The following is an 11,843-nucleotide window of genomic DNA, read 5'->3' on the forward strand; positions in this document are numbered from 1 at the left end:
TGTTCAACATATCACATATGTCCTTAGGGCTATATGATTTGCTAACACCTAAATAGACCTATGTCTCAAAGAGACTTTCAAAAGTGGGTACATATGACTGCTAAGCATTTACTGCGTATCCTAACACATTGAAGTGATTTACAGGCACAGTTTTGTCCTTAATACTTTATACGTGAGAAGGATTCTTACATAACACTGATTAAGCATTACAATACTGTTGATAAGATTTTCTTTCTGAAGTTATGTTTATCTTATTTTCGACTTTGCAAACATACATTTTTTTAAGTGCTTCACACTGTTACCCACTTGGGAAACGTACTTTAAGCTTACTATTAAACACAGCAGGACAAATAAAAATGGATAAAAAGAGGGGGGAAAAAACTTTCAGTGCTTAATCTTTTAAACAATATCAAATTCTTATGAACTAGTAATACTGTCATTGAACTGGAGACAGTTTTAGAACAAGCTTGCTCTGGCTTTTTCACCCTATGATTTGGAATCTGCTCACAGTACTGCCAGCTTAACCAAAAAGGATTAACTCTCATATCCAACTGAGAACACAGATAATTCTCAGTAATTGGTAAAAAATGAAGATGAATGGGGCTGAGAGATAAGGAGCAATTAGCTCATCAGCAGTTACAGCTGTGCACTCAATCCGGATCCATCTCTTGAGTCTCGGCCCCTTTTAAAGAACCCAAGCAGAATAAGCATAGGACACCCCCCTCCCCAAAAAATTGCTATACCTGCCCATCATTCCTCTCTCTTCCATTTTATTTCCTCACTATACAGAGACACCTGTCATACCATTCTATGTAAATTACTACCTCTCCTAGGACCTGTGTCTACAGCCAATCTTCTTTTTAAACTTAAAAAAAATAGAAACCAAATGACTACTGTAGACACTCTTAAGTTCCCTGTCAATCGTTTCATTATAGCAGCATCATCTGTTTGAAAATATAAGCAATTCCCTCATCTAATTATAGGGAGGATTTGAGGTTCATTAACATTGCCAAGGCAGAGAATCAGATGTGCAACTGCAGAGCTGTGCTCAGTGGCCTGCATTCTCTGTTTCCTTTTATTTGCTTTCTCAAGGTCTCCAAGACTTTTTCCTCAAACCATAGAAGTAATTCTTTCCTTCAAAATAGACACACGTGTTTAGAGAAAGGAAATGACCACATTTTGCACTGTACTATTGTGGGGGAGGTCACTGGGGAAAAATAATTTAATCTTAATGCCTTTATCACTGTTTTTGGGGATAGAAAACAATAATCTAAGCAATGCAACTATTAATTTCAGGCACCAAATCTTGGCTTTCCTCACATATGCCTCACAGTTTAAATGCTGTAAACTAACATAGATGAAAAGGAAACCTAATATGTCAAGACCACCTCTTAATTTTCAACACGTTGCAGTTGTTTATGGATTATTGTACTAGCTAAATGTAAAATGCTGTCTTGTATTTCCTAACCGTGTTTAGAAACGGAGAACTCCACAGTCTTTATGATTGCTTCACTTCCTTAAAGAAATAATGGCAATTTTTTTGTATGACTGTAGTTTAAACAATGACATTTTCTTGGGACATCTGTTTTGAGATCACATTTTGAATAGATATGAACTCATTTCCTACTAAGCAAGTAATTTACTATTGTTGATAGCTGTTTACCAGTTCTATGAGTCAGATATTAGTCAGTGGCAAAGGTCCTCACAAATCCTTGGAGTATTCCCTAAACTGTATATGTAGTGCTTTCGTTATATAAAATATTAAGGGAAATGAAAATATAGGGGGTTTGTCCTACTTCCTAATAAGCTGAAGACAAAGACTAGCTTACAAGAATTATTTTAACTGTGTTTACCTTAAAAGGCTTCTTTCTGTTGCTACTTTATATATATAAAGTAGGCTAGTAAGTGAAGTAAGAGTTTTAAAAGTTTAGAAATAACTGAGATACTCCCTGTTTGTATATTACTACATGAAAAATGCAGAGGTACAATCAGCTGGTATATGCATTAAAATGAGCATTACTGATCATACTATAATTGGAAGTTGCTAATACTACAAACAGCAGAATCGCTTGAAGCAAATTTAAATTTGACCTTGTGAGCTTTCTTCTTTTAATCCAGCATTTAAAAGACCACGATCCTAGACTAGCAGACTTTTGATTGCTAGTTTATGAAGATCATTCTTTAAACACAAAATAATAATGTATCGGCCCTGCATGTTGTGTGGAGAGTTGCCACTAAAAAGAACCCAGAACATTTTTCCTTCTTATCTGCAATGTAGCTCATATCAGCCAACCTGTCACAAGACAGTACTTGATATAAACAAGAGATTGCAAAGACATCTCAGTAATCAATATTAGGATGGCTACAGTATGGAAGCCCCAACCACTGCATATCATTTGTCTCAGCATCTATTTCTATGACCAAATGAAGCATTAATTCAAATCATAAATCTATGGTGATTTAAATCTGGGAATGAGCACCTGCCTGCTTTAATGATTTATTTTGTACATTTCAGTAAGCAGGAGATTTGTCCATATGAACTGACAGGTCACCTTCAGATGCCAGTAGCAGACTGTTTATCACCATGCAGACTAGCATCTCATCTTAGCAAGTAAATATTAAACTAAAAGAATCCAATTGATTGTGGATGGGGGAGAAAGGCGTTGCAGCCATATATTTTACTCAGTGTGCTAATACCTCACTCTGATTCCTCCATGATTTCTTTTTTTCCCCTCCTAAAATGATAATTCTGATGGGAGGATGCGAGCTCAAGGTTACCATGTAAAACTGAGGGATAAAATAATTACTTATTAGTATCATTGGCTTCCTCTAACTCCCTTTACTCACTAACCTTTTGGCCACTGATTCAATGTACCAAGTTAATAAATTTGTGTAGTGCTGTGCATAATTGTATAATGTTCAGCCACAAAAATGACTTCCATAAGTCACATTAAGTGTCTGATTAAAAGCAAAAATGCAGGACGATTCAAAACTAAAACTGACAATTCAATTTGAGATTCCATACTTAATTTGCCTTACTTTGCATAGGTATTATAGGAGCCTGAGAACAAGGTATGATTGTGCACATTAAACATGCTGCAGTGGCACAATAAAATGGAGTGAGAGTTACATTAGTTCATCTTTAACCCTGAATTTTCTTACTTTTATTGGGCTTGGTCAGGTACATCATGTAACTTCAAATATAAACTGAAATCAAATAACTTTTTCTTCTCTTTTACCCCTTCTAAACTCCCTACCAATACCATAGTCAACATTTGTGTTCGACAGATTATATTTTAAATCATTATTAATATACTCAATGACCATTCTTCTAGATATCTAGGTAAACAAAACATAGGCTATGTGGATTTACACGCTCTGGTGGTGATTTTTCCAAGAAAAAAAGAAGGCAACTGGATACTTAATTCTAATTGTAGTCGATCTGATTCAGACTCCTATCCACCCTTTTTGTCTTTAAAATCTCTGTCCCAATGTTATTAATAGTATCTGCCAAAACCTTCTCAAAAACACTGTAGCATAGCTTTGATCTGATGATCTTAGTTGAATGCAAGGATCACAGATGCTACAGACTTTTTAAATCATTATAGTTTATTCTTACATATCCTAATTAGAGACGTTTTTGTCTGTGCCTGACTAGTATTACTAGAGGTTCTCGTTTCTACAGTTCCATAAGAGCATATTACACCCTATACTAGGTAAAACATGCTAAAAAAGAAAACAAACTCCTTAACCAAGATGCCCTGACAAGTACAATATAGAGGAAGACAGTAAAAATGAGAGTACTGTATTAAGAGTGAGTGAATGTTCAGGTATCTTTCTGGAAAAACAAAGTACTATGTTACTATCCATTGCAACTAGATTTTACTTTTTTCACCAAAGTCATCAAAATGTATCATACTAAATGTCTCCAAATTACATTTCCAACAATGATCATTTTAAGGTAGAAAGACAATTAGCTGTTTATCCAGCCCCAAACAGTCTTCTTAGCTATCACACAAAAATACTTTGCTCCATTTGTCTATTTGGTGTTAGTTATCAACAACTAAAATGTACACATATGGATTTTGACTCCCAAAATGTTGAATAGATTTATAATCCCATCACTCAACACATAAATATTTTATTTCATATGATGTATACATCTGAGTCCTTGATTCATGATCTATACCAGGCGTAGGCAACCCCCAGTGCAGGTGCCAGAGCACGGCATGTGAAGACATTTTGCTTGGCGCACACACTTCAGGGCGGATGGCAGGGAAGGGGCCAGGGCTGTGTTGCCCCAACAAGGATCAGGCCCTTTGCGGTTCCCCCGCTGCCCATCCCTGGCATGCCAATATTTTGCAAGTTGAGGTTGTGTGTATTTTTGGCACTGCCCAAAACCATTGTTAACCCCATATCTACACTGTGTCCAGCATCCATTCCTGCCTTTCAGTGGGCAATGCTAACACTCTCTCTCTATCTCCTTTTTCTCTATCTCCTTTTTTTTTCTGCGCTTTTCATCTTCTTTCAGAAGTCTGTGAGCCACCTGCTCTCTGCAACTCACTATTTGCCTTACTTTGCCTTTTCTCTCCCCTCAAATTTCAACAACACCTGCTATTTACCCATTCCTGCCTTCCTGCCAAGGGGACCATTTTCCCTTTAGTGCTCTGTAGATTTTTTGTGCTGGTGTCTATGTGGCTGTAAAACTGGTCTGGGGGTTCTTTCTTTACCATCCAATGAGAAGCTTTTGTAAGAGCTTTTCCATGATTATAAAAAACCATCACAGTTGCCTGGATAGGGATGAGTAAAGTATAACATTTTCTGTATTTTGGTGGTAGAGTGGAGGGCAAACACTGCATTTTCATTGCAGTCCACATTATCTCTCTTTTAATAGGAACTATGAATACCTACTGCAATGTACTGAAACAGGATTCATGCATTTTATTTTTGGTGAAGGAAAGCAAGCCACTATTTATGCTTAAAAATAATCTAAAAAAAAGTATATAGAATATGGGGAATGGGAGGAAGGGTTAGAGGATTAGGAATTTCTTGAACTGTCATGAGCCATCTGATTTCTTTATGACCTTAGGTGCGATAGTATCATAAGCATACTTTCTAGTCACTGAATTTCTGTTGCTAAGTTAGTAGAATCTGGCCTGATAAAAGGATCCAGCCAATAAAATGAAATCATGTAACAAAATATTTTGTTGAAAAGATACATAAATGACTAAAGATTTAATTAACAAAATGTTAGGCTACTTTGAAGTATGTTTTAGTTAAACAAACTAGCCAGGCAAATGCATAAAACATACTGAAACCACTCCTTTTTAGTAAATAATAGTTGCCAATGACTATTGAGGAAACAGGAAAACCTGTTAACTACATTTTAATAATGTGTTTATTAAAATAAAATATTATAGGAACCATAAAGCTTGGCAATAATTTATTGTGTCTGTATGTTTTCCTTTTGTCACAAGGCACATGAAACTGTGAAATATTTTGCTTTCCAGCTTCTGTTCTGAATTACCTAAAGTCAATACCCAGTACACCAAATTGGAGACATTGTTAAATTTTGCTCTGACACCATCATCTGTCACCCCCACCTGTACTTTGAAAAATGAACTCCAAGTAATCAAACCATTTTCTTTCATAGAAAATATTAACTGGCATCTGCAATAGTAACCTGCAAAGAAAATGATGGGTTTTTAAATAGTAACAACAATGCTGGGTGTTCCTGAAACCCTCCATATAAATAAACCTAAAAATAATTGAAAGACCTACAAAACATGCAATTTCTTTCACCTCATCAAAAGTTTAATGGTCCAAAAGGAATAATTAATTTAGGAAAATACTGTTGTACTACTGGCATGTAAGAATGTAGTGTCTGTTTTTGAAACTCACCAACACTTGAATTCAGATCACCATTCTCAGACTCTGCTCCATGCTGGTTATTACTGGCATGATAATTGGACATAGCTTCTAATTTGATTTTTTTCACTTTCATTGCCTCTGCTATGGCTGCATTGGTGGCAGCTGCTGCTGCTGCAGCTGCTGCTGTCAGACCTACAAAGAAATATTAATAAAATTTAATATACATTATAATATGACTCTTTATTAGAGTAGGGCTTGAAACTGTTTTCCTTTATCATTTATTACATCATTAGCGAAGGATATTACTGAATAATAGTCATCATCTTTGCTTAGGAGGATATTTACTTTTCAAGGTAAGTGCATATGTAAATAGTCAGTTACAGATACCTAAATTCTCAATATTGGTCTCAAATTACTGCAGTTACAATGCCATTGTGATTACTGTTGTACCTGCAAGCTATGTATTGAAATGCCTAAATAGGTGCAAAGGTAGATGTAGATAAATGTTCTGGCAACAAATTTGTGCATGCAAAATTATGCTTGCAACATTGGAGAACCGGATAAAAATCAAGGCCAAAGAGTTTGAATAACGTTTATGACTAATGAGTAGAATTCACATTGGGCCATTTTACCCTGAGTTCTCACACAAGTGACTTTATTTAGTAAAATAAACTAAGAACCTATCAACGAACAGCTACAGCATTATTAGAAGAAAGGTTAGTGATGTGGATCTTTAGCATTTGCCATCCCCAAACCTACATCTAAACTCAGGTCTCAATACCTCTATCAAAATACTGAAAAAAGTATAATTAATTTTCAAGCTTTATTTCTACAATCAAAGTTCTATACCTACTATGGCAAACTCTCAAACTGCAAACAAAATCTCTTCATTCAGCCACCTTTGCAAAACATTCAGTTGTAAGAGGGTAATGAGCTCCCTGTCAAGAATGATTAGTAAAATTGCTCACTTATGCTTTCATCACTGAAGACAAGATCAGCCTTTGTTCAATGCCATGAGTATGGGGCAGTACAGTTCCACTCCATGATGAATACAGGACAGAAAATTGAACTTAGAGAGTCAGTTTCTCTCCAATTCTCCTCTTGCTCAAGGGAAGGAAGAATTTTAACACTAGTTTCCACCAAGAAGTTCTCTTGCACCAGCTGGGTTCTGTTGTGTGCCATATTGGGGATAAGAAACGGAGGTTTGGCTCTGTCCAACCCTTACTACACTCCACCCAGTTGCTTGGTAAAAAGGAGTCATTGCTTCCCCTTTACTCCATGCTCCAGATCCAATGGACAAAAATAGGTATCCCACTCCCCCTTATCAAGACATGATGATAGTTTAAGGCATATATACTATAGGGTTCTGTTAAGGTTATATCACATAGTTGTAAATCTCAGTTTTCTTTTTCTCTTTTTTTGATAGCCCTTATAGCTACAGAGAAAAACATGAAAACATTATTGACTGGTTTAATGTTTTCTGAGATTGTATCCAGCTTGGAACTGTTTCTCTAAGAGGTTTATTACCAAGGGATGTTAGTCCCAGGACCAATGTTGTGATACTCTCACAGCACCACCCTGGGATAGAACTGGTATGCCAGGTTAAGAAGAGTGTAGGTTAGCAAGCAAGCCGAAGCCAACATAAAATCCTGGGCCACAAAGGACCTCTTGCTTCCCCTGATCCTCCCCGTGATCCCTGCTGCTACTCCTGCCTTTTGGATAACTAGAAAGAACTCGTACATGCTATATCTGATGGCCATATGAAATGAAGCAGAACATGCCCTATACCAATGCTTCTACTTGTCTGGGATGGGAGAAGGAAGCTCTGCCACTCCAACTGGGGGAAGGGGCTCAGCACAGATATGGGACCACAGGGACCAAATGTCACAATATGCCCAAGGTCTCAAATTACACTTTTCACTTCTGAGGCTACATTAGGACAAGCTACAATGTGGCCCTCAATAAACTCCTGCTGGACAGGCTTCTAACACATCTAATTGGAATTACAAACCAAAGAGCAATTGCTTTATTTGTAGTTACATCAATATTAGTTACAAAATTTCTATTTAGGTGGAAGAAAATAATCCAAAAGTCAAATATCAATGAACAAGGTAGATAAACATAAGAATTTTATTTTAGTATTTACTATGACTATAGAACTTGCACACTCAGATCAGAAAGAAAAGGTATTTACAACAACACGGATGGTTTCCAATGGTATTTTTATCTTAAAGGAAGGATATAAAGTTATATGTTATACAGATTTGGTCAGAGTTCCTAAATTAGACCACAGAAAAAGGGATCATGCACCTCTGAAATGTGTTTGTATCCTGTGGTCATTGGAGAATGTTATATTCCAAACTTCTTTTTTCTAAACACTACTTACAAGGTAAAGCCAGTGTCTTTCAAAGAGCAATCTTACCAGGAAAGTTCAAATACAGCATGTCCAAAGAATAAAAACATGCAATCCCAAACTATATCAGTGCAGGTCTCTAAGACTCCTGGATATGGATTAGAAACCCCATACTGTTCAGCTCTACTTATGATAGTAAATAATAGAAAAAAAAATTAAAGGCAGAAATTATATTTCAATTTTCATTCTGTCTTGTACACAATTACATGTCTGAGATGAGAGCGCCTTGCTAATTTAAAGTGTAACATTGCTACAAAGCATAATTCATTTAACCTATGCAAACCTGACATACAAGGCTCACCTATAGAGTTTAGGTGGGGAAGAATCCATGATTATAGTAGTGACACATCTTCTAGATTAAGCTGCCCTCTGTTCATAGTCATAACAGGGAACTAAAGAGGCTTGGAGGCCAGGTACAGACATTATATTTTTAGTGGTATAAGTAACTAAAAACTGGTCTATACCTGTAACAGGACAGAAATTTGGCACACAAAATCAGTCTTTACCAGTAACAGGACGGAAGTTCAGCATATATATACAGATTTAAAAATGGCAGAATCCATTTTAAGATTTGCCCCTCACCCCAAAGGGCAAACATGTTCTTTTCACTACTAATCTAAACTATGCCACTTGCAGAAAACCATGCAACTTAGATCAGTTTTATCTTGGGTTTTTTGAATGTCTGTACCAAGCCAGGAAATGCTGAACATAAACTCAAAAACTCTGTTAACTAAAAAATGTTCTGAAATTATTACTTAAAAAAGGATAAACTGTGCACTGTACCAGTCCACTTTGACATTAGGTGGCTTAGTCTTGCAAAGATTACATGTAATATATACAATAGTACCCTCTCATTATGATTATGTAATTTGTGATTCCAAAACTTAAATGACCAAAGGTCACCCTTACAGGCAATTTAAAATGTAGTAAGCAACAACAACTATACTGGACATTCAGTAGCATAAACGATATGATTTTTTCTTTTATTTACTAATATTTGCTTGAAAACTATAAAGAAACATGTCAAAATACTTGGTAGATTAAAGTCAATGGTAGTTATCATTAATATTCTGAAATTGATAAGCTGTTTATGTCTGGCTATCTCATCACTCCATCGTCACACAAATTTCATCGACAGTGCTCATGCACAGCTATTAGCAATATGAATCTAACCATTACAAGAGGGAGGAAAATCGAACATGTGGCATTAATACGCAGTCCTGGTTCCTAACCATCTGATAGGCAGATGGCATAAAGCGGATTCTCCAGCTGAAATGAAGGGGCACATCATTTAAAACCTTGTTTGCATTCTAACTGATATCAGTGCCATATTGATATACATGATACATCATGGCAGTATTTGAACAATCTAGTTTGTTTCAGTCATAAATGTTTACAGCCTTGTTTTTTATCTTTAGAAGCATGTTCTGAAGAGCGTATTTTTAATTTATGAAACCTATTGTTTACTTCTGTTGAACCAGAAGATTAGCAAGGAGCAGGAATATTAAATTACCACCACCACAGCAATATAACTAAGATGGATGAATAAAGTATGTTATTTTCAATAAAAGATGTTAGTAAAGGAATTAAAAATTAGCCTAGACATTTTATGCATTAAATACATTTATTCATTTAAACCTTCCAGCTTTTTTCCCATGTGACATACTTATAAACTTAATGCTTTACACAGCTATTCATTTAAAGCTCTTACTGTGTGCAATTAATCTTGTCCAACAATTTAATTCAAAAGGCAAAACATCAAAAAGTAAAGTTCAATTCAACAATCTCAGTTCTGAAGTAATCTCCCCACTGCTGACAGCTCCTTTAGACTCATCGGCAAAAGTCTGTTCAAGGTGTCTTGTAAGAGCTATGTGAGCTTGAATTATAACTCAATTGAAAGCTCTCCAAGCCTTAGTAGGAGCTCAGGTCTTAACTTCAGCAATAAGCAAAACACCAAAAGGAAGTGTGAAGAATCTCGTTCTCTAAAGCCCTTCTTCGCTCTGTCATTAGAACATTGGCCATTAGTTACTTTTTAGCCTTGCACAATCAATCACATTTTAAAATTGTCATGTTCATAAAGAGTTAAGGCACAATAATTAAATAGATTTTAATTGCAGCCATTAACGATTAAATACGTTTAAAATCTTGATAAGAAATGTAGATGCAATTTACGTTTTTAGTCCTATGCTACCAAGGCTGAATAAAGGAAAATCTGTTATTAGAATATGCACGAAAATGAAGAAGTCTAGAAACTGAGAAATTAGCTATAGAATATATCTATATTGTTAACCAGTTAGACCATCGTCAGATGAAATAATCACATGTATCCTAGTTTTTGATAGAACTCACTGTAATTGCCCACAGTTTTACTGCATGTGCTAAAATAGCAATTACTAGGCAAACAGCAGTACTGGGCAAAAGGGGCAGGGGCAGAAATTTAAAGAGTCATATTTGGTACACAGATCTTACAAGTAATAGTTAGCATGAATCAATACAGAATAACCACAAATGTTCCACACACACTAGTGCCAGAGGGCTGCTGCTTTCACATCTCAAACAGAAGAGTGGAGACGGTGCCTCCAAAACACATAATTACTACTTGGTTGCAAGTCAGCAGTTTTTAACATCAAAGTAAATAAAAGACAACCCTTCAGGAAAGTCTAAATCTCAGTTCACTGTAAAGGAAACAGAGGGTTGCTGCTTGTGTCACAATCTAGTATCCAATGCTTGATAGTCTGTCTGTGAGGCTTAAGGGTGTTATGTGAAGCTACTAGGACTACTTCAGCCTGTTGCATGTTTGTAGCTGTTAATTATGCAAATAAAGTTTCAGGCTGCTGCCTTTGCAAAATATAATAATCAGCATTTTCCTTCCAAATTCTGGTCTCATTTATATAAACACAACTTCACTGAAGTCACCAAACCTTTTGTGGGTGAAAATAAGACCACAATTTGACCTGTTCTTTGTAGGATTCCACTACACACAAATGAAAAAACCAAATGTAAAGCACTGATATTACCTTCTAGCTCTTCTTCCCAGCAGGAGAACTACTGCATTCACCTGTGTCTACTACAATGCATAATAGCATATGCTGCTGTACTTGCAAATATCTTTGGCTAGGGACAGAAATTACACATAAACTGGTTTAAATGATCAGAAACTGGTTTAAACCTGTAACAGAACATAAGTTCAGCACACATAAACCAGATTCAAAATGGATGATACTGATTTAAGTAGTATCAGACTTAACTGATACTACTTAAATCAGTTTCATCCATTTTGCCTTAATGGGGCCATGCACCCCACCCCTGCTGGTGGAGCGGCAAAGGGATGGAGAGTGGCAGCAGCCTCTGTCAGGGTGCCCAGGAGGGGGTTTATTCCCTGCATCCCTTCCCTGTCCCATTGGCAGGGACCACAGCCATCCCAGCATTGCTCTGTTAAGGCTAAAGGGGCACAGAGGGAGTTAATTCCCCTTCCCTCCCACCGGGGGATGAGAGCCAAGGCAGAGCAGCCACCCATGGGGAAGAGAGGGGCTCTGTGTGGTGCTGGAGGTGGACTCTT

At 36.5% G+C, this 11,843-nt stretch overlaps 1 protein-coding gene across 6 annotated transcripts in view; it reads right to left on the reverse strand.

Moving 5' to 3' along the window:
- Nucleotides 1-11,843, reverse strand: part of DACH1 (dachshund family transcription factor 1) — a 530,916-nt gene that overhangs the window by 246,366 nt on the left and 272,707 nt on the right. For all 6 annotated transcript variants that reach the window (XM_025197329.1, XM_025197328.1, XM_025197326.1 and 3 more), the window contains exon 3: nt 5,902-6,063. In XM_025197329.1, coding sequence (XP_025053114.1) covers nt 5,902-6,063 — 162 coding nt within the window. The remainder of the gene's footprint in view (nt 1-5,901; nt 6,064-11,843) is intronic.

This window comes from Alligator sinensis, unplaced genomic scaffold (genome assembly GCF_000455745.1).
Source record: "Alligator sinensis unplaced genomic scaffold, ASM45574v1 scaffold241_1, whole genome shotgun sequence".
Classification (NCBI taxonomy): domain Eukaryota; kingdom Metazoa; phylum Chordata; order Crocodylia; family Alligatoridae; genus Alligator; species Alligator sinensis.